Below are 27,857 nucleotides of genomic sequence, written 5' to 3'. Positions count from 1 at the left end.
TGAGAGTTATATTTGCTTTGCATCCTTGCTAAAACTTGGTATTGTCAGTATTTTTTTTAGTTTTTAATAAAGAAAACACACAAAACATTTAAAATAATTATACAGTGAACATTCACGTATGCACCACTTAGATTCTACTATTTGCTTCTTTACTGTAATGATTTATCATGTATTTCACCAAACAATGAATATTATATATTTCTCTATATTTTATATATTCCTCATTTTATTTGCAAAGTGGGCTGCAGACATCAGAATACCCCCCCAAACATTTCAGCATATATGTAATTAACTGTGTTCTATATTTGTTTGCATGCTTTTCCTGGAGATAAATTTACAAAATCTGATTTTTTTAAAATATAAAAGCCAAGCCTTGTTGTTCCAATTTACATATTGTGGATCAACATGATCCTGAAACACAGGTCAGTCAATATGATGGTATGAATTAATGTGAGAAGAAAAAGCATGGCATTTGGAGGTTAAGTTTCATCTGACCCTTCCTACCTATGAGACATCTGAGTGAGTCACCAATGTCTTCAAGGGGCTCACTTATGAGGCTTCAAGACTCCGGATACCTAGGTCCCTGACGATTACATGTAATTTTATACATGATTCTAACATACAGACGAGATGGAAACCAGGGTATGGAACTTCCACTTTTGTCAACTATAAAAATAGGAATGGGTAACACTTTCGAGCTGGAACAATGCATTAATCATGGACACATGAGTCTATTCCCATCACTCATGGTCTGATGTCCATGACTTTCTTTTGTCCCATACAAGAGTTCTCCTCACATGGTAGAATCATAGTCAAGAGTAAGGAGGGGTATAGTTTTCAGTGTTCAGAAAACATCTTTTGAATTTAGCTCATTTATTTTAGTGACACAACAGGTGCCATGTCATTTTTATCAGGTTGGCTCTTTCAGGAGGTGCATGCTTTCTGTCTCCTGAAGAAGGTGAGACCATTCCATACCCATGGTCTTCAGAACTAGTTGTAGACTCGCACTACCTCAGAGAACTTCAGTTTGTCAAGTTGTGTGGTGGTGATGTGTGATGTCACTGGAGAGAAATTGTGAACAGGGGACACAGACCCACCTCCTGTTCCAGTTAATACATTTATGCTAACGTTTAGTTTCTGAAAGAAGATAGCAAGAAAATGCTGCTACTGTCTTATTCAGCCCTTACTTTTACTCTAAACATTGTTACCACCATTTCCTCTTGCTCTCTTATAGTACATTTTGAATGATGAAGGAAATTTAAGAATTCCTTAATTATTATAGTATTAGTTCAACTGCTATCAAAAAAAATCAGAGATTGAGTACATTAAAGTAGATTGAGTTCACGGAATTGGAGACAATTCCAAACAGCTTGGTCCTGGCTCTGGTGAGGACCCTTTGACTGCATCACATCATGGTGGATGGCATGCTGGTGAGAATGGGTGTAAGATAACATGGTGAGGTGGAAAGCCAGAGAGTGGGGAGGAGTCAGTTTTATTATTTTATAACAACTTTCTTTTGAGAAATAACCAGGGTTCTATGAGAACTATCTTAATCTCTTCTTAGTGTAATTCCCACAGAGATCTGATTATCTCCCATGAGGCCCCACCTCTTAAAGGCTCTATTACCTCTCACCTTGTCACACGGTGGATCAAGCTGCCAACACATGAACCCTGGGGGACAAACCACATCCAAACCATAGCAATCATGTTTTGAAAGTCCTGTCTGTTGCTTCCAGATCCATGGAGATTATCAGGAAAACTTACATCTCTCACTTGTTTGACAGCTGGTTCTTTCAAAACTCTCCTAGAAGTCCTTATCGTCTTTGGATTCTGATCTTCCAAATCTAAAGTTCTGCACAGCCCAGGGTGGTTCTAGGTGTTGTGGGAAGGGAATCACAATCGACAGGGCAGTAGTTGGCCACTAAAGAGAGAGGTTTCCAACGTCCCCCAGACCTAGGAGTCTGACATTCTTGTACCTCCACCCCAGCCCATACTGACGACTAATGGATGGAATATTACAAGGGGACAATTCCAGCTGATACAAAATGACCCAATCTGCTAACCAAAGAAGGAACTGTTGCAAGTCCCTTTCACCACAGGTTTATATCTTCTAGGTCATTGCCTAAAACAAAAATAAAGCACATGCTTTCAGCAGCTGCCATACAAGTATCTCACCTACTCCTTCCATAAAACTGGACTCATTGCTGCATTTCCAGAAGCTCAGAGAGACACAGCATAGAGGGTTCCATTCCTGCTGTTACATTCAACACCTCAACCCCAAAGCTGGGTATGAAACAGTGTGTGGCAGCCCTCTCTGTCCCTCCCTCGGTGGAAGGAGTCCTGTGAAGTTGCGACAGATGGTGAATGAGGCAGTTATCACTAGGTAGACACAAACCCTGCTGAGCTCACACACCATGATAAGAGAGGAACCCTAAGGCTGAGAGGAGGCAGGAGGTTCCACTCCACCTCCCACCCAGCAGAGCAATTCTGGGTTCTCCACTTCTCAGCGCATATCAAGAAGGATCCAGAGCAATAGCAATGGCAAGAGTAGCCTTCTGTTCTGCAGGGAAAAGTGGGGGTGTTGGGAGTGAGTCATCCACATTTTGGCACCCTTGGGCAGGAAATGCAGGTGTGAGAGTTGTCTTAACAGGCAAGGACCAACCTTAGAAGAGGACAGGTGCAGATCCAGGCGTTCCAAAAGGGGGTATATGATGCAGGGCTGTTTTTCAAGAAAAGGGCAGTGTTCCCAGTCTTGCACCTTCTCTGGCTCCAAAGGGATGGGGACCACTGTCAGGAAGGTCTATTTTACTTGAGATCCCACTGTCTCAGCTTCCTGGGTGGGATTACAGGTGGACACTACTGTGCTGAGCTGGACTGGCACTTTAACAAGAGCACAGTGGTGCCTGGGCATATACAAGCATCACAGATCTACAAGAAGTATCTAGATGAGATGTCACTGGGATGGAGACCCTTTTCTCTGAGGGTCTCTCCAGTATGGTATTTCAGGCTCAGTCCTCTTAAATATTTGCCAAACCTCCACTCCAGCAAACAAACATCAATGATAACAAACTATGTGCTGCTTCCTCTGTCTTCTGTTCTTAGTTCAGCCTTTACCCTTCTTCCAGATTGTACCAAGAATGAGGTCATTAGTTATCTTCAGCTTCCACCAGGTTCTCAAAGTAAGACAGTCTTCTCCATGGGACAGGACTTCCTGAGCTTGTCCACATGTAAGTGTACTGTGCCTTCTTTTCTGTGGCTTGATATAATTTCCTTTGCAGAGGCAGTGGCACCATGGTCATCTACAGTTGTGTTCCCTCAGTCCTATCTAGTATGAAGCCAAATAGCTTGTGCACAACTACACCAGTAGTATTCCCAAAGGTCACACTGCGGATCAGGAAGTGAAAATAAATGATATTTTGAAAACAACAACAAAAAAGGTCTAGAATAAGATAACTGTTTTTGTGTAGGTTTGTCTCTGTGTCTTCTATTCTGTACCATTGGTCTATGTGTCTATTTTAGTGTCAATACCATTCCATTTTTGTTACTATGGTTCTGAGGTATAGTTTAAGATCTGGTATTGTGATGCCTCCTGCTTCACTTTTCTTGCTAAGAATTGCTTTGACTATTCTGGGTCTCTTATTTTTCCAAATAAATTTCATGGTTGCTTTTTCTAGTTCCATGAAGAATTTTATTAAAATTTTAATAGAAATTGCATTAAATCTGTATTAGCTTTTGGTACTATGGCCATTTTGACAATATTAATTCTGCCTATCCAGGAGCATGGGAAGCCTTTCAATCTTCTAAGGTCTTCTTCAATTTCTTTCTTCAGTGTTCTGTAGTTTTCATTGTAGAGGTCTTTCACCTCTTTCGTTAGATTGAGTCCTAAGTATTTTTTAAGGCTACTGTGAATGGGATAGTTTTCCTAATTTCTCTTTCAGTGGATTCATCACTGATGCATAGGAAGATGTTTGATTTATGGGTGTTGATTTTATATCCTGCTACTTTGCTGTATTCAATTATTAGTTCTAGAAGTTTTCTTGTGAAATTTCTTTTGGATCTTCTAAATATAGAATCAGGTCATTGGCAAATAGTGATAGTTTGAGTTCTTCTTTTCCTATTTGTATCCCTTTAATTTCTTTCTCCTATCTAATTGCTCTGGCTAGAGTTTCAAGGACACTGTTGAATAGAAGTGGTAAAAGAGGGTATCCTTGTCTGTTTTAGTTTTTAGAGGGAATGCTTTCAATTTTTCTCCATTTAGAATGATGTTGGAGGAGAGTTCCAAGATGGTGGAATAGAGGAGGCCGCATTCCTGCTGTTCCATGGAGGGAGACTTTATTGGAACCTAAAACTGGATGTTCAAAGCAGACCAGGGACACAGGAATTTAGATATAATAAAATAAGGAAAAAATCCCCAGTGGCATAGCTGCTGCCACTGCCAGACCAGAGCTCCGGCCAGAGTTCCCTCTGTGAGTACAGTAGAAGGATAAGGAATTAAAGGAAGCTGCAGTTTTAGGAGGCCCTAGGTGTGTCTGTGTATGGAGCATTTAGAGATCAAGGACATTGCCCAACAAACCTGAAGGACATGCTGCATGATGCTGTGTGTGGGGAAAGAAACCACCATCTCCCCAGGCCATGTGTGGAGGGCAAAGCAGCTGTGGCCGGACAGCAACAGAGGAAGCCAATTCCTGGCACACCTGAAATACAGGTCCAATAACCACAGACTGCATGTCTTGGGTGTACTTAAGTGACCAGGAGAAAAATCAAACATAGAGAGAGGTTTACACCTGGGACAATTGGTCACAGAAACCCATCTGGTTCTACCCCTCACCCTCCAATCTGACTGCTTGCAGCACCAGCTGGGAGAAACACATCTGGCCTGGGACTTGGAAGGGCAGGGGCAGGAGAAACTAGAATGATATGGGCCTTGGGTTTAGCATATATAGCTTTTACAATGTTGAGGTATGCTCCTACTGTCCCTGGTTTTTCTAGTGTTCTGAACATGAAGGGGTGCTGTATTTTGTCAAATGCTTTTTCTGCATCTATTAAGATAATCATATGATTCTTGTCCTTACAGAACAGAAGACACAGAGACAAACCCACATAAATATAGTCACCTCATACTAGACAAAGGCGCCAAAAACATTCACTGGAGAAAAGATAGCCTATTCAACAAATGATACTTGGAAAATTGGAATTCCATATGTAACAAAATGAAATTAAAACCCTATCTCTCACCATGCATGAAACTCAACTTAAAGGGGATCAAAGGCTTAGGCACTGAAATAGAGACCCTGAGCCTAATAGAACAAAAAATAGGCCCAAATCTTCATCATGTTGGCCTAGGATCTGACTTCCTTGACAAGACTCCTAAAGTGCAAGAAGTAAAATCTACAATCAATAAATGGGATGAATTCAAACTAAAAAGCTTCTTCTCAGCAAAGGAAACAATCATGAGGAGACAGCTCACAGAATGGGAAAAAATCTTTACCACATACACCTCAGATAGAGCATTAATCTCCAGGATATATAAAGAACTCAAAAAACTTAATACCAAAAAATCCAAATAATCCAATTAATACATGGGCTAAGGAACTGAACCGATACTTCACAGAAGTCATACAATTCATCAACAAATATATGAAAAAATACAATCAATCAACAAATATGTGAAAAAAATGTTCAACATCTCTAGCAATTAGAGAAATTCCAATTAAAACTACTCTAAGGTTTCATTTCACTCCAGTCAGAATGGCAATTATCAAAACTACAAGCAACAGTAAATGTTGGCAAGGATGTTGGGAAAAAGGTACACTCATACATTGCTAGTGGGACTGCAAATTGGTGCAACCAATCTGGAAAACAGTGTGGAGATGCCCCAGAAAACTTGGAATGGAACCATCTTTTGGCTCAGTTTACATCCAAAGGACTTAAAATCAGCATATTACAGTGATACAGTCACATCAATGTTTATAGCAGCTCAATTCACAATAGCTAAACTATGGAACCAAAGTAGATATCCTTCAACAGATGAATGAATAAAGGAAATCTGATATATATATATATAAAATGGAATATTATTCAGCCTTGGAAAACAATGAAATTATGATATTTTCCAGTATATGGTTGAAGCTAGAAAAAAATCAAGCAAAGTTAAATAAGCTGATCCCAAAAAACCAAAGGCCAAATGTTTTCTCTGATACACAGATGCTAACTCACAATGGGACAGGGAGACACTAGAGAAGAATACAGTTACTTTGGATTAGGTAGAGGGGAGTGAAGGGCCGGGAGGGGTATGGGGGTAGGAAGGATACTAGAATGAATCTGACATTATTATCCTATATACATATATGACTATATGACTGGTGTAATTCTACATCATGTACAACCAGAAGAATAAAAAATTACACTCCATTTATGTGTGATGTGTCAAAATGCATTCTACTGTCCTGTATGACTAAGTAGAAAAAGGAAAAAAAAAGTCAGGGTCAAATTAATCCAGAAGTCACTGAATTAAAGTAAAAAATGTTTTATTTTTTTTTCTATTTTTACCCATGGGACTTGTGGTGCTGTGTATTAGTCAGTTTCTTGTAACTATAACAAAATATCTGAGACTATTAACTTCAAAAGACAAAAGGTTTACTTTGACTTATAGTTCTGGAGGTTTCAGACCAAGATTGGGTGGCCCCTTTGCTTTGGTCCTCTAATGAGGATGGCATAGCATAACAGGAGTGTGTGGTACAGCAAAATGCTTATATCACCAGCCAGGAAGCAGAAAGAGACTGGAAGACTGGGCTGCTGCAATCCCTTTTTACAGGCATACTCCTAGTGACCTAAGGGCTCCCCACTGCTGGGACCCACTTTCTAAAGATTCAACCAACTCCCTATATCTCTACCCTGGGGCCAAGTGTTTCATACATAGAACTTTGGATGACACATCCATATTCAAACCCTCTGCATAAATGTGTTTAAAAAGGAGAATCAGGGGAAGACATGAATGTTGGGCTGAACATATAGGTCTGGACTGAGGGTCATAGGGAATGTTGACCTGGGCCACCCACCACCTTGCATTTGCATCAGATGGTCTTCTTCTTCACTTGAGCCCACAAAGGACAATCTCTCTGGCTAACATGACTGTGCAGTCTTTTTTCAAAACAAACAAACAAACAAACAAACAAAAAATGGTGTGTCATTCATAATCTTCTTCATGCCATGCTTTCTTTTTATTCATTATTTGCAGTCTATCTTTTTCATTATGATGCGACCCTAACTACATGATCTCTAAGACAAGAAGATTTACAAATACTACTACAAAAGTGCCAAGAGGCTAACTATGTGTCAAGAGGTCTAGTTTCCATTTTTGCTTCTTGCATTTGACTTAAGGTAACTTTTAAAGCACTGTACTAAACAAAGCCAGGGTCCTCTACGATTCCTTTTGAGAAGACTCCCAGGATGATTCTAGGAACTTATATCTCTGTCCCCTCATTGCATGGCCTCCTTGTAGCAGTGGGCCATAGACCATCAGCCTTCTAACTCAGGCTCCAGTGCCCTTGTGGGATCAGGTTGAGACCTTCTGTAGAGATTTGCCTGACCTCCTGTCCTTCCTCATCTTGCTTCCCTGTTCATTTGCTGGTCTTCCCTGGGCATCTTCTTAGTAAATCACTTGCTCATAAGTCTTTACAGCAGTGTCTGCTTCTGGATGAACCCAACCTAAGTCAGCTACGTCTGATAAGACAGAAATGAACAAGTAAACATACTCACAAATAATAGTATCTAAACTGAGATCCTGGATACTGAGAAGCCAGCAGGAGGCAAGGTAAAGAACACTCCGTCCATAAGGAAGGGATGAGAAGCTCCTGGATTGGAGGAGCCCATGTGGTAGCTGAGAAGTTGAATGAAACTACTGAGGAGCAAGAGTGTGTGAAGGTAGCAGGGAACAGGGATTGGTTATGGTTCTTCTCAGCAGTCACCTGAGGGAGTTGGAAATTTTTTTGAACTGTTTGGTAAGCTGTTACCTAGTGACATTTAAGAAAGGATAAAAACAAACGCAGAAAACAAAGACCCATAATGGACTCATCTATCCCAATGGCTGGTTTCTCTCTCTCTCTCTCTCTTTTCTATTAGAAATATTACAGTGAAATTTCACAGAATCTATCAATCTATCATATTGAGACATAACCAAAGGAATTGGTTGAGACAATTCTGAGACAAGCCTGAGACAGTGGAGCCTGGAATGCTCTGCTGGAAGTTCAGCTGTCTCTGTGATTTGACCTCCAGTTACCAATGACCCAACCATCTCATCCCCACTCCCTCCAGAAACACCCCTCTTATTTCTGCAAAATCCTTCTTGAATCTAGATTTTACTTCTTTTCCTATGTGTATCCCTTTAATTTCTTTCATCTAATTGCTCTCGCCAGTGTTTCAAGAACTATGTGGAATAGAAGTGGTGAAAGAGGGCATCCCTGTCTTGTTCCAGTTTTTAGAGAGAATGCCTTCAATTTTTCTCCATATAGAATGATATTGGCCTGGGGCTTAGCGTAGATAGCCTTTATGATGTTGATATGTTCCTGTTACCCCTAGTTTTTCTAGTGTTTTGAACATAAAGGGGTGCTGTATTTTGTCAAATGCTTTTTCTGCATCTATTGAGATGATCATAAGATTCTTATCTTTAAGTCTATTGATGTGATGAATTGCATTTATTGATTTCTTTATGTTGAACCAACCTTGAAACCCTGGGATGAATCCCACTTGATCGTGGTGCACGATCTTTTTGATATGTTTTTGTATTCAATTTGCCAGAATTTTATTGATAATTTTTGTATCTATGTTCATTAGAGATATTGGTCTGAAGTTTCTTTTTTTGATGTGCCTTTACCTGGTTTTGGAATCAGAGTGATATTGGCCTCATATAATGAGTTTGGAAGTGCTGCCTCTTTTTCTATTTCCTGAATTAAACTGGAGAGTATTGGAATTAGTTCTTCTTTAAAGGTCTTGTAGAAATCGGCTGTGTATCCATCCGGTCATTTGCTTTTCTTGGTTGGTAGACTTTTGATGGCATCTGCTATTTGGTCACTTGAAATTGATCTGTTTAAATTCTGTATATCGTCCTGATTCAATTTAAGCAAATTATATGACTCTAGAAGTTGTTGATGCCTTCAATATTTTCTATTTTATTGGAGTACAGGTTTTCAAAATAATTTTTAATTATCTTTTGTATTTCTGTAGTGTCTTGTGATATTTCCTTTTTCATTACATATGTTAGTGATTTAAGTTTTCTCTCTTTTTCTCTTCATTAGCATGGCTAAGGGTCTGTCAATTTTATTTATTTTTTCAAAGAACCAACTTTTTGTTCTGTCAATTTTTTCAACTATTTCTTTTGTTTCAGTTTCATTGATTTCAGTTCTGATTTTAATTACTTCCTGTCTTTTGCTGCTTTTGATGTTGATTTGCTCTTCTTTTTCCAGGGCTTTGGGATGTAGTGTTAAGACATTTATTTGTTTGACTTTTTCTTCTTTTAAGGAATGAACTCTATGCAATGAACTTTCCTCTTAGAACTGCTTTCATAATGTCCCAGAGATTTTGATACATTGTATCTGTGTTCTCATTCACCTCTAAAAAAGTTTTAATCTCCTCCTTGATGTCTTCTGAAACCCATTGCTCATTCAGTAGCATATTATTTAGTCTCCAAGTGTTGGCATGGATTTTATTTCTTATTTTATCATTGATTTCTAATTTCATTCCATTATGACCTAATAGAATGCAGGGTAGTATCTCTACATTTTTATGTTTGCTAAGCGTTGCTTTGTGGCATAGTATATGGTATATTTTAGAGAAGAATCCATGTGCTGCTGAGAAGAAAGGAATATTCTATATATGTCAGTTAAGTCTAAGTTATTGATTGTATTATTGAGTTCTATAGTTTCTTTGTTCAGCATTTGTTTGGAATATCTATCTAGTGAGGAAAGAGATGTGTTAAAGTCACCCAAAATTATTGTGTTGTGGTCTATGTGACTCTTGAACTTGAGAAGAGTTTGTGTGATGAACATAGCTGCTCCATTGTTTGGGGCATATATATTAATGATTGTTATGTCTTGTTGGTGTATGGTCCCCTTAAGCGGTGTGTAATGTCCTTCTTTATCCTTTTTGATTGACTTTACTTTGAAGTCTACTTTATTTGATATGAGGATGGAAACCCCTGCTTGCTTCTGTAGTCCACGCGAGTGGTATGATTTTCCCCAACCCTTCAGCTTCAGTCTGTGGATGTCTTTTTCTATGAGATAAGTCTCTTGGAGGCAACATATTGTTGGATCTTTTTTTTTAATCCAATCTGCTAGTCCATGTCTTTTGATTGGTGAGTTTAGGCCATTAACATTCAGGGTTATTATTGAGACATGATTTGTATTCCAGCCATTTTTCTTTATTTTTGGTATTTAATGTGACTTGGTTTCTCCTCTGATTAGATTTTCCTTTAGTGTAATCCCTCCCTCTGCTGATTTTCATCATTGTTTTTCATTTCCTCTTCTCAGAATATTTTGCTGAGGATGTCCTATAGTGCAGGTTTTCTAGTTATAAATTCTTTTAACATTTTTTGTCATGGATATTTATTCTTTTAACATTTTTTTATTTCATCATAAAATCTAAAATTTAGTTTTGCTGGATATAAGATTCTTGGTTGGTGTCTATTTTCTTTCAGAGCTTGGTATATGTTGTTCCATGATCTCCTAGCTTTGAGTGTCTAGGATGAAAAATCTGCTTAGAAATGAACTGGTCTCCCCCGATATGTGATCTGATTCCTCTCTCTCTTGTGGCTTTTAAGATTCTATCCTTATTCTGTATGCTTGGCATTTTCATTATAATGTGCCTTGGTGTAGATCTGTTGTAATTTTGTACATTTTGGTGTCCTGTAAGCCTCTTGTATTTGGTTTTCCAATTTTCTTCATGCTTGGGAAATTTTCTGATACTCTCTCATTGAAGAGAGTATGCATTCCTTGGGTTTGAAACTCTGTGCCTTCCTCTATCCCAATAACTCTTAGATTTGGTCTTTTGATGCTGTCCCATAATTCTTGGATGTTTATGTTCATGGTTTCTAACTTTCTTCACTGTGTGATAAACTTTATTTTCCAGATTGTAAACTTCATCTTCATTATCTGACATTCTTTCTTCCAAGTTATCTAGTCTGTGGGTTATGCTTTCTATTGAGTTTTTATTTGATTTATTGTATCCTTTGTTTCAAGGATTTCTGACTTTTTTTTTCAGGATCTCTCTCTCTCTCTTGAAATAATTTTTTGTTACCTGTATTTGCTCTCTTATCTCATTGTTGGAGTGGTCAACTTTTGCTTTTATCTGCTCATTTAGGTTATGCTTTAATTCAGAGATTATTTTAAATAGGAACCTTCTGAACTCCTTCTCTGACATTTCATCAACTTCAGTGTCCATAGATTCTGTTATTATAGTGTTCTGGTTTGTTTGGGGCACTTTCCTCCCTCGTTTTTTTATGTTGTCTATGTGTCTTCTTTCCTGCAGTGTAGATCTGAGGTATTACAGTTTCTTTCCTATATTCTTGTAGTACCTTTACAGATTGTCTGTACCTCACCTTGATGTTGGGCTTCCAGACCCTGCTGGTGTCCCTCAATGGATGTTACTACCTCCTGTGTCTGGGACCTGCGTAAATTGGAGTGGGTAGATCTTGGCTTCTGGGCTTGACTTCTCATAGTAGTCTGTGATAGAAAGGGGTGGTCCTGTACCAAAGGTTAGGCTCTGGCAGTGTCTGCCCCAGCAAGGGGGAGGGGTGAAACAGGCCTACTGAAATCCTGTATCCTGTGTGGGCTGGTGAGGGCGGTTGAATCTAGATTTTACAGTCCAGTCTTCTGTGGGTAATTGTCATACACATGATTATCAGATCCAAAGCAAGGAATCCTGTCTCTCAATGAGCTTCTTTTAGCTCTGGTTGATATTCTCTTACTTCACATATTCCATTTGTTTTATGGTTGCATAGACTTCTATCATATCCCCTGGTAGATCTCACCTTTCAGAAAATGAGATTTCTAATTATTTGTCCTTTAACATACAGCTCTTGGGTAGGTTGGCTTACATTTTGCTCATGAAACCCTTTGAGGTGCAGTGTGAAAACTGTACTGCAGACTCTGGGGATGTTTTTCAATTAACACCACTGTGCTACAGCATGTACTTCTTGTTTTGAAGATGTATTTTTCTAAAGTGGACAGAGGCTAGTTTTCCTATCACAGTCAAGCATTTCTCTGGTGGCTGGTACGTGGGACACAATGTATTTTTCATTCTCTAGGAGGAAAAAAATCTTATCTTTTGGGATCTTCAACCTGCTACAATTTGCAGGACAGCCAAGCTCCCAGCTCTCCCTCTTTTCTCCACTCAGGCAGGGGAACACATGTGGCACTAAAGAGGAGCCCAGATGAAAATCATTTGGCACACTTTTCACAGCGAGGGCCTCTTCTTTACCTCCTTCCATTTCTGTCAGTTTCTTCCAAATGGATAAAAACCACAGACACTGTCATATCAGTATCCACTAAAGACTAATGTGTTTGCTCTTTATCTGAGAGGACATAGGCTCCCTTGCCCTCCTAATGGTTCTGACAGGTACAGCTTCTCAAACAAAGAAAATGCTTCTTTTTGTTATTTAGAAAACCTATTAGATATTTTAAAAATCCAGGGCAGTGTGCTCTAGATTTACATGATCCATCCATCATTCATGACAGTATTTTTTCCATATGACAGTTCGTGAGGCACCCCAAACTATTTGTTTTCAAATGTGTTATTTTTCTTACGTTTTTAGAAGATATTGTGAAATAGTTTGCTGCAGGAAAAAAGAAGAGGAAGAAGAAAAAGTTTGGCTAAAAGAAAAGTTAAAGGCTGAAAGTCTAGATCAGTGATAGAGTACTTGCCTAACAGGTTTCATTCCCCAGCACTGACAAACAAAAGTTTGGCTCATTGTTGGATTTTAATGATGTATTCTGTCATTGTTCCTCAGCAGTGTGTTTAGTAAAGATCTGAACTGTATTGTAATACGAAGACTAGTCTCTTGTCACCCTTTGAAAACAACACATTTTCATCACTGATATTTTGAATTGAAAGAATTTGCTTCTTCCACTTTAAGTCCAAGGTATATCAATACTTTTTACCTCTTGTAATTATATGGTATGATGAGTAGGAGAGGATGTTTTTATCATCATTGGTCAAATTGGTATTCCCAAGTCTCAAAGCTAGTCAACACAGAAGCATGTTTTATGCACATATTAGAGACTTATTAAAGTGCTCCAGATACTGGCAGGCCTAGGGAGAGAGATGTTTTAATCAACCATTGAGAAAATCTACATTACAGGGAACTCCAAAGGATCCTTTTGATCTGTACTGGATTTTGTTCAAATTAGGATTACTTGAGATGAGAGAATTTCAGTCAAGTTTGGGGAAACTTAATAAACTATAATTTCATTTAGAATAAAAATTCTACTAGCATTTATTCAAAACTGAGTATGAAAGATATTTATCACAGTTGTGGGCCTTCTTTTCATTGTTATTCAAACTACATTTGCCACAATTACCATGTTAAAAAGCATGCAGCTCATAGCAACATGTAAATATAGAAAAGCCGGATTTCATTACATTAATTATGGTCTTATAAGAAATTCAAATTCTCTGGCAATAATTCTCTTTGTGAGGCAGCCACAGACTCCCCCCATAATTTTGACTAGTGGCAGAGGCCACAATCCAGACATCCGCTTGTATTGATAGTACAAGTATGAACAATTACAAAAGGTCTTCTTTAGCATACACATTTGGTTTGATGTGCCCACACCTTTGCTTAGCAAAAAGAACTTCAGAGAAATATGAAGAAAGATCCACTCGCACTATTATGCAGGATGGATTTATCATCTGAAACATTCTCTTCTTTTCATAAAATGATTTTTGGAAACTATATGAATTTTCTTGACATGCATGGGAATATATAAGATGATAATGTAAAGATAATGACTTTCATTATTTGAGAAACATGCCTCAAGTTACACATTTGAGTGAGTTTTTCTTGATACAGAAAATTAAAACATTAGATGCCATAGAGTTATTCCAATCATGTTTATATTTCACTAAATATTTTAAAATTTTTCTTTGGAAACTGTAAATATTTGGCATGCCCTCAAGTGTGGCAAATACTCATTTCATGAAAGCAAATTTAACTGCTAGATGAGTCAAAATTATCCATGAAATGCCTCATCACAGAATAAAGTGGTTGCTGCAGTTTGGGGAACAGAGATAAGACGTGACCACATGGATATAAAATGATTCCCTTGTGTGAGTGATCCAACATGGATCCAAAAGCAACTAGAGTATCTAAATGCATTTTTCTATTTATAGATTATCCCAAGGGAGAAGAATAAGTAATTTAATTTTCTAATGCCATAAGCAACTATTTGTCACATCATTTAAAGATAATTAATTTGATTAAAATTCTTAACCTAACCTCAAGCCATCTGTGGGTATCTGAACACATTCTTTGTCCATATATGATGCATGCTGGGAAATGCATAGACAGAACTTTAGATAATGTCCTGCAAGACTTCTGAGATGGCAAAGCAGGAAGAAGGTAAAATCTGACCCTATTAAACAACTAGACAAAACTGTCAAAAATAGGTCATGGCTTTCAAACTGACCATTGGTCAATAATATGTTAAAGATGTTTATTTATGAAAAGGAATGGAATTTTGAGTAAGAACTGTAGGAGTGTGGGCTGTTCTTGCTTTGGGCAGCTCCAAGACCCCCACCAGCTTAGTCCATGGAATATTTCTACTAAGCTTTGGCTGGCTGTAGAAACAAGGAACTTCAGTGCTGGGAGGGGCTGAAGTGACTAGGAGCCGGAAGGTGGAAAACCCATGTCCAGCTACAGATGGGAGAAGCTTGAAGTTCTTCCAGCTTAAGGAGAGGGTTTGTTGGATCAAATGGCAAACTAGAGGATAAGCCAGGAGCTCCTAGAAATGAGCAAGCTGTAGTGAGAGAGGGGCATGGTAATCTCGCTCTCATCCCAGGATGAACTTCTGGCTCAGATGAGGCAGGAGGGAGCCATGTAGACAGTAAAACCTAAGAAGATTGGGAATTAACTGCATCTAGAGTGTATTCACCCAACCACGCACAGGTCTGTTGGCAGATGGTGAAAGCTGTATCTACTTGAAGTATCTGGGCTCAATTTCTAACCAGTAATTAACTGACTGATGTCTAATCTGCACAGATCCAAGGGTAAACCCAAGGAACTCAGGCTGAACAATAAAAATAAGAGTTAAATAAACAAATGAAACAAAACTGCGGAGAGACATCAGTAGCTAAACACTACAGAGGAGAATTATTCTATAAATTTAGCCCACGTGAGCCATTAAAAAAATACAAAATAAAAAGAAAAAACCTCTATAGCAATTTGAAAGAAAGAAAGAACCATATAGCGATCATAAACCTCAGAGAAGAAAAGCGGTTCCCAAGTCATGACAACATAATATTCAATATGTCTAGTTGGATTTTAACCACACACAAAAAAGCATTCAAGCGCTTGTGCACACAGACACACTCTCTTAAGAATTAAAGGAAAACCTGATGACAATGATTCAATATAAAAACAGAAGGACAGAAACTATTAAAAAAGTAACTGGATGGAAATTATGAAATTTAAATTGCATTCTGAAATAAAAACTTACAAGAAAAGCTCAACAGCAGATTTGCCACCACACACTTGACAAATAAGTCAATTATCCAATCCGAAAAACAGAGGAGAAAAAAATTTAAAGGAAAATGACAGAACCTCAAACATCTGTGGGACAACATCAAGCCCACCAACATATTTCCAGTGGGATTTTGAGAAAGAGAGGAGAGGAAAGGCAGGAAAATGTTGAAGAACTAATGGTCCAAAGCTTCCAAATTAATCTACAGATTCAGGGAGTTTAAAAAGTCTCAACTAGGAAAAATGCAAAAGAGACACTAGTTTCTGAAAGTAAAAAAAAAAAAAAAAAAACTTGATAGCTATAAGATGGGGTGGGGAGGACTTCTCTAAATAGAGAAATATTAATTCAGTTTATGTGTAACTTTTCATATGAAACAATAAGGCCATAGTGACATTCAAAGTGAAAAAAAAAATCTGACAATCAAGAATTCTACAGCAACAAAACTCTCTCTCAAAAATAAGGGTGAAATACAGACATTCTCAGGTAAATAAAAACTAAAAGAATTTGTTCTTAGCAAATCTGTCATATAAGAGACGGTAAAATAAGTCTTTAGACTGAAAGAAAATGACACCAGATGGTAACTTGAATCCATAGGAAAAGTCATTGGAGTCAGTAAAGATAGTGAGGGTAACTATATAATGTAATGCAAATACATATATTTTTTCTCTTCCTGATATATTTCTTTAAAAGACATAGTGGTATTTATTAATAATTATAACATTGTTGGTTTTGTAACATGTAATGTATGCATGAAAATATGAGAGCAAAATGGGGAAAGAAAATGGAACTATATTAAAGTATTGTTTCTACATTTTACTAAAATAAAGTTAGCATTTTAATATGAAGTTAATTGAATGAGTTAGATGCTTATTTATCATAACCTTTATAGAATGTACTAAGAAATTAACTAAAAATACAGTTACATACTAACAGAGAAATTGAAACATATTTAAACCCACAAACACATTTAACCTGCAAAAAAGCATAAGAAACAGAAACAATCACAAAAAAATCAAGATACATGTAGACAACAAAAGTGAAAATGGCATACATAGTTCCAATCATATAAAATCATATTTGATGCAAATGGACTAAATATTCCTATCGAAAGACAGAGATTGTAAGACTGAATTAAAATAATAAGCTTCAATTATGTGCTTTCCACAAGAGACACACTTTAAATTCAGAAACAAATATAAGTTCAAAGTAAAAGGATAGAAAAAGGTGTATCATACAAACACATAAGAAGGCTGGAATGAAAAAAACTGACACAACAGAAAGATAGACAATCCACAAAAGTGAGTGAACATTTCCAATATTCCCTTTTCAACTGGAACAACAAGACTCATAGACAGCCAGGATAACAGGCAAGATGAGCATAATTAACCAACTTGACCTAACAAATATTTACAGAAAAGATTACACAACAGATAAACACTCATTCTCTCCAAAGTGCACACGGCACAGTCTCCAGAACAAAGTACATATAAGTCCATATATCAATTCCCAGTCAATATGAGAGATAGGTTCTTCAACCACAATGATATTGAATTAGGACTAAAGGATAGAAAGAATGTGAAAAATCCCCAAATATTTAAAAGTTTAACAACACATTACTATATAATTCAGTGGTAAAATTAAAAGTTACAATATCTTCTGGATACAGAAAATATCTTGAACTAAATGAAAATTTAAAAAAATCCAAATGTATAGGAGACAGTTAAAGCAATGTTTGAGAGAAAGCTGTAGCTTTGAGCATGTGTATTATGAAAGAAACAAACCTCAAATAAATATTGCCAGTTCTCACCTAAAGAAATCATATACAGAGGAACAAATTTAAGCCAATGGAAACAGAAAAACAACCAGGAAAAAAAGTCAGTTGGACCAGAAGTCAACTAGTTGAATAGATCAACAAACTTGATAAACTCTTAATTAGACTGACTAAAGATGAAATAGAAAATTACCAAAATGATGCATGAAAGAGGAGACATTATTATCAATCCTACAGGAGTAAAATAATTTAAATGGAATATTATGAACAACTTCATGCCAACAAATTAGAAGACTGAAATGAGATGGACATGAATTATTAAAAATTATTAAAACTGGGTCATGAAAAAGAAAAAGTATTTACATTTTCTTTAAAACAATAGACTTAATCCAATAAAGGAACAGATCAGTAATGTGAAAATTTTTCCACAAAGAAGAATCCAGACCCAGATGGCTTCACTGTTGAGTTTTAAAAAGTATTTTAAAAGAAATATTACCAATACCACACAAAATTTTCAAGAAAATAGAAGGAATAGTTTCTAACTTATTCTCGGAGCTTATGTTATCAGATACTAGAGTCAGGAAAGATAGCACACGAAAGTTGTAGACTAATATCCTTCATGGATACAGACATCAAAAACCTTAACAAAATTACTAGAATATCAAACCCAGCAACTACAAAATCAAACCTGGCAGAATTTATACCCAAATGCAAGGATGGTTTGATGCAGTACACGATAGCATTAAAGGACAAAAAAGAAAGAAAAGAAATACCATACATGATAACCTAAGCAGAAATAGAGAAAAGCACCTGACACATTGAACACCAACTTTCCATTGGAAAAAAAAAAAAAAAAACTGTTCAACGAAATAGTAACAAAAGGAATCTTCCTACACATGATTAGGAGCATCTACAAAAACTATAGTTAATATCATCCTTGATCATAAAAGCCTGAATCATGAAAACTTTCCTCCAAAAAAGATCAGGAGTAAGGCGAATTATTCATTCTCTCTATTTTTATTCAACATTGTATTTGAGGTCTAGCCAGTGCAATAATAAAATCCCACCCCCACTCAAATCAGTGCCTCAAATGTCCCTAGGGCTATGAAAAATAATTTTCTAAATGTTATCAATCATTTCCTGAATTCTTTCTGCTTCTTCTGGGTCTAACTCTTCTACTTGCTATTGTTCTTTCTCATTCATGATTTTGTATTTTCTTCAAATTTTTTTGAGTCTTCTTCCCTTTTTTTCCATATAATTAATGAAGCATATGTATGGGCTACATTGCCGTTGTAAAATTCTGTGTTCTCAACATATTTCAAGTCTTTAAATGAGAGGGCCTACTCCAAGGCCTTAGAGGGCCCCAATTGAGGATTCACAGAAGTGAAGAAGTGGTGTGGACAACCCAGGTCTGTATTTTTTGTGCTTTACTTGTGAACTCCAGAACAATGATGAAATGGGAGTTCACCATAATATACACTTCCCCCTAATGTAGTAAGAATATCATTAACACCAGGAGATAAGTCCTGAGTCAGTAGGTTTGTCTCAGCTCCAGGAGCTGCCAGCAAAGCTAATCATGTGATCTTAGAAATATCTCAAGCTTCCACCTCCATATGAATAGCATGGAACCATAGTGTCCCCTGTCCCCAGTGTTGTGAGGACTAGATGGCAGAATGCACACAACGTGTCTGGCACACAGCAGGCACTTCCTAAATCTGTGTTTCCCTTCCCCTATCTTCCTTCAATAAAGAAAAGTCTCAGCCTTCATGGGTGAAGTTTTTAGATGATGACAGTCTCTGTATTTTAAGGATCCAAATAGCTGTGCACTGTCACCACAAGTGCACAATAATGTGTCTTTCAAAATTTGGTCAGTATCTATGACAGTGTGAGGGTTATAAGCTTTCTTCAGCCAGGGGCTCTAACCACTTAATTTCATCCTTTAATCTCCAATTGTATACTTTGTAGGATTACTTTACTATCTATCCTTGAAATTTCTTTCTTTGAGCTTTATTTGTGTGAAGAGAAGAAGCAGTTTCTTACTGTTGGTCTTGTTAGAGGCTGCAGTTTTTAGCTCCTGGCTGGGAAATGGATGAAGCAATAGTCATAGCAGGGAGGAGTCCCTGGGGTGTGGGACGCCAGACCACATTATCACCACTCAGAGTGTTCTGAATGCACCCAGGCAGGATGCCCGTCAAGTAAGATAAAGTGCAGTGGGCAGTCCTAAACACTACTCAGAGCCCTTTGATATCCCCCATCTCATATCAAGTCACAACCTGCTCTACTTGGTGACTAACAGCACATTCATCTTAGGGTAGGGCAGGGAAGATCCTAGAACATCTGCTGCATTAGTGAGGACCTTCAATCAACATCCTTGAAAATAGTTACAGAGCCCATTCATGTTACTATCACAACCACAAAGCCAAATGAAGGCTCCGTATGGTATTGCAGAAATGTGTCAGGTGAGCAAACCTCTCTGGATCTAGGAACATTCTGCATCAGTGCCAGGAATGAGCCCCTTCTGGTAGAGTGAGGATCAGGTAAGAGCCACACTGTCCAGCTATCAGAGCTCCAGCCATCAGGACTTGGCTCTTAACCAGTGCATTGGCGGTCTGAAAACTGCACTGGGCAGTTAACAGTGTCTGTCTTCCATAGAATTTCCAGAGGCTTTAAAAAACACATTTTTTTTTTTCCTGAAGTAGAATTTCCTTCTGGGAAATAGCTCTCCAGATTAATATTTACTATGTTTTTATTTCAGTCACAATATGACTATTGTCACTCTGTTCAATTACATGATTTTTAAAAGTATGCCAAAGAGTGTGCACTTTCTTGCTCTGTGGTTGCAGAGCTAATCCCCAATTTGTTGCCACATTCCTCTGCAGGCAGCCCTGCAGATCTGTGCATCCCCCATCTGCTGATTCAACTATCCAAGAATGGAAAATATTGGGGGAAAATTTCATCTGCACTGCAGAAGTACAAACATTTGTCTTCTTGTCATTATTCCCCAAACAATACAATTCTTTACACAGAATTTACATTATATTAGGTTTTATAATTCAACTGGAGATGATTTAATGTACATGAGAGGATGTGTATAGGTTATATGTAAATACTACAGCATTTTATAAAGGGGATTTGAGTATCTACAAGTTTTAGTATCTGCCAGAGGTCCTGAAACCCATTCCTATGAATACAGAGGGAAACAGTATTATGATTCCAAGTAATCCCTCCCATATTGACTCTGGGCTTGGCTATGTGACTTGCTTTGGCCAATAAGACAACTATATGTGTGATAAAGGCAAAGACTTGAAAATCATTTAGACAGTGGATTTCATCTTCTCTTGCTGCTATTGGGACCCTTACATTGGCTGCCATATGATGAAGTCTGGACTATCCTGCTGGATGATGAAAGAAATGTGTTCCAGTCATTTCTGTCACTATAGCCAATAGTCAATTAACATTCTTACACACAGATACCCAGCAAGTCCAGCTAACTCCAGACAAATGACTGAAACCAGGTGGAACCAGAAGAATAATGAATCAGCTAAGACCAACTCAAATTGTTAACTCAGAATCATGAGCTAAATAAATATTTGTTGTTTTAACTCACTAAGTTTTGGGATGATTTGTTATGCAGTAGATAGTAACTGATACATGTCCCTTTATTATTTCATGGAATGGAACAAAAGGTATATCACAGAACAGTTATTGCACATATGATAACAATTTGATTCAGTCATTAGAAGTGTCATGCCTGGAATAATGGAATAAAAAACACCATTGCTACCTACACTTGTATTAATGTTTCTGGGAAAATAACTTTGTTATTTTGGAATTCCTAAAGGACTTTGTTAACCACTATGGCAATCCCCTAAAATACTTCACAGCATCAGAAAAAAGACAATAGTCACAACGTGTCTTGATCTCATCCCCTCAGTCAGTGGGGAGCCATTTTTTGGTCTGGTGGAATTCCTTGGCTGTCAAAAGGAAGTTTCTCTAAGTGTCTAAGAAACAGCCCCAAATTTAAATCACTTGCTGTTTCCTCAGTGTCATTAAGAAGTACTTTTATGGACAAGGAATTAAAAACAATATTCTTTATATTACCATTATAATCAAAGCTCACTCTAAAAGTATTAATAGAGTATGCACTGTTATTTTGACCAAGATTCCTATTAAAAAATAGCTTCTGGTGTTTTATCACTGCTGTTGTTGCAACAGAGGAACACAGTTATGTGGTAGAGCTCATTTCCCCAGACATCTCCACCACCTGTCAAAGCACTGGACCTACCAGGATAGACAAGTCTGCCTCTCTTGACACCACCTCCCAAGTTCTATTGTAAGAGATTTCCTCTGGAGACCTTTGCAGAGTTCTAAACTCCACATCAACTGGCTGATGTCGCTATGTTAAAAACTGTTGCAATGAAATGGACTCAGGAATAGACTGCAGGAACTATGGGTTCAAAGATACTATGAATCAAAAAATTGCAATTAAATACTGGTTGTATTTATTCACAAGGTCAGTCAAAACCCTTTGCAAGTGTTTAAGAAGGAGGAATAGACTTCTTTTGAGTTCAGTCCTTTATGAAGCAACAGGAAGGAAGTTGACTGAGGAGTAAGAAGACATTCAGATTATCTGTTCATCTCTTACTGACCTTGACATAGTGTGGTTATTTAAAGAAAGTGTATGGATGTACGGTATGAAGGGGTGGATAAAAGCCACATGAGTGAATGGAATGATGGAGACATTCAACAATTTCTTTTACTTTTTCAATATAGTAACTATTCTGAGCCTTAAACTGCAGGCACATCCTGCAGTTGGGAACTGATTATTCAAAAACACTAACATACCTGGGGAATGGCTGGAGGAGGTGGATCACTGGGGACATGCCCTGAAAAGGTTCATCTTTCCTATGGTCCCTTCTTTCTCTTTCTACTTACTGGCCACCATGAATGGAGTAGCACTCTTCCATCACAAACTTCTTACATGATGTTCTGTCCCATCTTGGGCCCAGAGCAAAAAAAAAAAAAAGTGGGCTCACCATGGACAAAACCTCTGAATCCATGAGCCAAAATAACCTTTTTCTCCTCTAAGATGTTTTTGTCAGGCATTTTGGTCACAGTGACAAATAGCTCTCTAGCTCACCATCTTACTATCATAAGTAAAGACCATTTTAAAAATATTAATGTAATGTAGGCAGCATTTTTGTGACTAAAGATTCCCACTGTCATATTATTAAAAGAATTGTTTCTGGAGGGACCCCAGCAGAACTTTCTGCATCCACTTTGGTCCTATCCACATGCACTTCACCATCTCCCCTCCATCTCTCCTGTATCTTTGTCCCAATCTGCAGCCAGAGCACCTTCTCCAAACACAGATCAGAAGATAGCCCTCCTGCCTAAAACTCTTTCATGATTCTTCATGGCCAATTGTGAAGTCAAGACACTCTGTCTGCAGTTCCCAATTCCTTCAAAGTATGTCCTGCTCGCTTTGTGTTGTCTTGTGAATGAAACTTTGGAGTATTCTCTTAGTTACTCTGAAGAGTCTACCAAGGTTGTCTAGCAGTATGGCCCACGTGGTGTGACAGGAATGAGGCTAGAGCCAATCACGGTGACAGTTCCAAATGGGTTTTCCAGTCCCCAGCCCACTCCTCCTGAGGGTTCCTTCTGAGCTCTTCATCTGTCCTTCCTGTCTTATAGGCATCCAAGTTTTTAACCTGCCTAAATCCAGCCTCCCTGAAATGGCTGAGGTCCTCAACAGTGGGACCTCACTTTCTTCTGGGGCATGTTGCTCCCATGCTCACCACAATCCCAGGGTTTCAGTATTCCCAACCAGTTACTGAGCCTTGCAGACTCCTACGTAATCTGTCTCAGGGTTTCCATGTCCCTTTGGGCTAGGATTCTCCCTATCACCCTACAAGCCTCCTTATACTTGTTCTCAAGATGCAGGGTTATAGATGCCCTTTCTAAAATGCCCTCATTCCACACACTGAGTTTGGAGCCCTGTCCTCTTGTTGGGATGCATTCGGAGGCAACAGGTTATTCCTTCATCAGGACTCCTGTGCTAAGTTCAAATTGCACTTGGATGTGTCTGCTTTCCAGAACTCATGCTGGCCAGACAGCATTTAGGCTTCTGCTTTCAGCCAAACCCTCAGACCCTGGAAAACAGCAGACACTTGACACAGGCTCTTGAGCAGAAGCCAATGCACCCTCCCAATTTCCACAAGGCTCTGGCAGACTTCATGACCCTTCTTCTCCACTTTACAGGTATCAGCAGGTTAAGCTCTCTCCTCGGACTTCCTGCTTGCCTGTCAGGTCTGTACGCCCTACAGAGAATTGTTCCAACATCCAGTTTTATCTCTCCACTTCTGAATTCCCTCCTGACTACAGCCATCTCTCTCCAGCTGCACCTGGACTTATCTGGGGCCTCTGGTCCTGACTCTGCTGGTCTCCTAGGCCTTTCCTTCACCCTACTTTATGGTTTCACTGGCCTCTCCACCCAGTCTGGGGCCCCCTGTGGGTGAGTACTAAAGTTTGGATCTGGCTGTCACCAGAAAGCTCCTGTGCTGAAAGCCTGGTCCCTGATGCAGCAAGATTCAGAGGTGGTGCTTTTAGGCAATGAATGGACCGGAGATGGAACCCAGTTGAAGGAAGTATGTCACTGGGGGCATGCATTAAAGGGTCTTTCTTTTCCCCTGCCCCTTCCCCTTTCCAGCTACCATGAGCTGAGAAGCTTTCCTCCACCACATCCTTCTGCCACCATGTTTCTGCCTTGGAGCCAGCTAACCATGGACTGAATTCTCTGAACTTTCCTCCAAGTTGTTCTGGTCAGGTATTTTGGTCACAGGATTGAAAAGCCGACTACCACAGTAGAGCTGATTCTATCCAGACCTTCTCCTTCTTTTTTTTCTCCCTCCCCTTCATTTTACAGGCAGAGGGCTCCTACTAGGAGCCTCACTTGCTGATAGATGGCCACACCCTGCTGGGGAAAGTCATGGAGCCAGAGGTCAGACCATATTTTCAGAGAGACTATCAATGCAACTTGGCAATTTCTTTAGAAGTCTCTTCTAGAACATTCAACTACCTCCCAGTCATTACTCTCAACTATCTCTAAACTCCTCATGTCCTTGAAGCTCCCCTAGATGCATCGATCCTTGGCCAACATGGACCAACAATGGACCCCTCATTTCTTTTCTCTTCAGTCCAGAGCACTGCAGTAGATTTCCCTTCCCACCTGTCTTTTCTCTCTCAGACAAGCAGCAAGCTGACCTCTCCTGCACATGTAAGTGGTGTGCATCCTTTACTTCCCCAGAAAGCAACCCTAATTCTGATTTTTTTTTGCCATGAACATCTACCTCCATCTACAAATTGTTCTTGCCCACCTTAGCCAAAAACAAACAACTTTTTCCTTTTGACCACATTCAAACTGCAAATATTTGCACTTTGCTTCTCATCAAATTGACCAAAAATGTGACCCCCATCCCTTCCTGCCACTCATGTCCTAGGAAATTACCCTACTTGCAGTGGAGTAACTTCTCAAGCTTGGACAATAGCCTTCTAGCTGACAACCTTGCATATCTGCTCTCACCCTCCCACCTAGCACATCTTTGCAAGAACAGATGTCCTGCAACCTTCAACCACTGTGCCCTATCACATCATGTCTAATATGTGCACTTCAGCACATGCGATTCAAAGGCTCTCATTCTTCCCTACTCTACTAAATAAATAATCTGCCTTGGGTTGGGGATGTAGCTCAGTGGTAGGGTGCTTGCTTAACATATGCAAAGTCCTCAGTTCAAACTCCAGCATTAAAAAAAAAAAAGATTTGTCTAATAATCCAATTCATCTTCCCTTTTCAATTTCTGTTTCTTCCAGCAGATTTTAGTAATCCTGATAATTCCTTAATAGAAACTTTGAAATTCCAAGTTAAGGGAACCACATGTGTCAGCAAAAGCACTTCCCCAGTTGTCACCACACATGCATCTCCAGCCTTGTATGGTTCTAGGACCATCTTGCTCATTTTTGCCACTGGCTTCTCTCCCTCATCCTTCATGAGTCATTCAACAGCAGGATCCCCGGCCGACCCACTAGTGCTGGTGTCTATTGCCCATCCCTGTGGCTTACTTTGGGTCATCTCTGACCAGATTGACTGCTGATGTCCCCTTGATTCTTTATCCAGCTCATCTTTCTCCATTCCTTCCATCCTTCATAATTACTCAGGAGTTAAAGAGCACTAAGAATGCTTTCAATTTCCCTGCATTTCTGTATGCGAGTTTCATTCCTTAACTTTTGCTGGACACTCACTAGTACCCACCAAACCCCACTGCTCCATTCCAGAAGGTTCCCCCATAAGCACATCCTCTGACCTCCAGCTCCTGTAATTCTTCTTCCTCCTCCACATCGTAGGACAAGGTGTGGATTTTGATGTCATCAGCTGAGAGGTCAATGAACTTCCCATCTGGGTACTCCAGGCTGTCTTTGGTGGGTGACCGGTCCTCAATGAAGGTGGTCTCACAGCAGTCGGCAGCCACGCCATCCCCCCAGGAGCGCAGCACTCCTTCCGAGTAGAGGATGATATTGGGACGGTAATGGGACTCCACCGACTGCTGCAGAGTGTTGGGATCCAGCAGCTGTTGCACAGGCTCATTTCTGCTGCTGTCCAGGCTGGCTGGTGCTGTGCTGGCCACCACCCTGCGGCTCTGGTACTGGGGCGCTGGGTAAACAGACACCAGGCCATCTCTACTCTCAGCCATGAAATTTCTGGTATTAATCAATCCATTCCTCTTACCAGCATCACTGATCTTACTGTGCACCAGCACACTCTTCTGTTCGATGATGCCATCCATGGTCCTCTTCCTCCCCAGCTGGGCGTCAGGCTGGTGAGCTGGACTCACAGGTCACACTTGCCTCATAGGACCCATTTCTCCTGGAAGAGGAGAAAACAGAGATGAGCTAAAAATTTCACTTGAAACAAACATAAAGTTCATTATCCAGACCCATATTGTTTCAGATTGTACAGTCAACCAGTATGCATAGTGGCTGTGAAAATGAGATAAATATGCAGTCCTACCTGTTCCTGTGAATTTTAAAAAGGTTCTCTCAGGGCAGGCAGCCAGAGTAAGCCTGAAATTGATTACTTGCATCGCTAAAGTCTCTGCTTCCAAATGAAGGAAACTGCAAGAACTGGATCCACTGCAGCCCTATAGAACCTCCGATTGCTAACAGACATCCTGAAACCCACAGGTAAACTCAATCACATTAGCATATCCCTTGTCCACAGGGAAATAAGACTGCAAATCTGTGATGTGGATTGACTATTCCCAGGTACAGTGCTATTCATTCAAGCAGAAAATCACACACCCAAGGAAGAAAGGGCTTAAAATAATGTTCCACGCGGATTTAGAAGATTAGTGATAGGAAGACCTATACCATGAGTACTGTACCTGTACAAAATTCCCCCAAGGAGACGCATTTGCATGTGTGTACTGGTACATTCTAGTGTGCATATTAAAATGAGCTCAACACTTACACATGCTTCCTGGGTTCCCAGCATGGCCTCTGGAATCTCGCTAAAAACTCCCCTGCTTTGATTTACTTGATTTTGTAAGACACCTACACATTTGCAATACCATTAAGAAGTACTCCAAACTGTTTTCTCCCTAGATTGTGTTCCTATTTTTCTAGGCATGCAAATCTGAAAAAAGAACAAGAGAAGAGGGTGGGAGCGGGGCAGGGAGAAAGGCAAGAAGAAGGAAAAAGAGAGAGGGAGGACGAAGAGGAAAGAAACTAGAGCTTAAAATTTTCGGAAAGATAAAAAATGAATTTCCCCAGGCTTTCTCTGTTTGCAAGTTAATAACTGTTATGCATGAAAGCATTTCATCTAGGGAACTTCTGGTGTTCTGACTTCCTACAAGATTTAAGACTTTTCTTAATTCTAACTGCTTTATTTGGTGGCACACACAGTAATCTAAAATTGAAGACTGCCCAAATGAAAAGATGTACAGGTGACACCTTTGGGACTAATTGAAAAATCTGAAAGAACATTTTCAAATGACTAGTTCAAACTTTAGTACATGCACTAAGAGACAATGAGTATTATTAATATGACACTGTGTACAATTTAAAAAAAGGTCAAAAACAGACTATCACCTCTGTTTATATGTTTTGAAGTATCTCTCTCTGGAGGCACATTCAGTCTGAGAACTAGAATTATTAATTAAACTATTTGAATAGAGACCTTCCAATGCCTGTAACATGCCAAACAGCACACATTTGGGGATCACCTCTGTGCTAAATAATCTTTCAAGCCATCACAATGTGCTTGATGGAATATTTCTAGTTCAATTACTCAACTTCTCCAG

The 27,857-nt window shown here is 39.0% G+C and overlaps 1 protein-coding gene across 6 annotated transcripts in view; it reads right to left on the bottom strand.

Moving 5' to 3' along the window:
• The window catches only part of Syndig1 (synapse differentiation inducing 1), a 198,732-nt gene that overhangs the window by 92,316 nt on the left and 78,559 nt on the right, over positions 1-27,857 (bottom strand). For all 6 annotated transcript variants that reach the window (XM_046435310.2, XM_046435296.2, XM_046435328.2 and 3 more), the window contains exon 2: positions 25,863-26,422. In XM_046435310.2, coding sequence (XP_046291266.1) covers positions 25,863-26,342 — 480 coding nt within the window. In that variant the 5' untranslated portion in view covers positions 26,343-26,422. The remainder of the gene's footprint in view (positions 1-25,862; positions 26,423-27,857) is intronic.

The sequence above is a fragment of the Marmota monax genome, unplaced genomic scaffold, assembly GCF_021218885.2.
Source record: "Marmota monax isolate L192 unplaced genomic scaffold, Marmota_monax_Labrador192_F-V1.1 WCK01_AAM20220418_F8-fsc00005, whole genome shotgun sequence".
In the NCBI taxonomy this organism is placed as follows: Eukaryota; Metazoa; Chordata; class Mammalia; order Rodentia; family Sciuridae; genus Marmota; species Marmota monax.
This window is presented reverse-complemented; position numbering and strand designations above follow the sequence as displayed.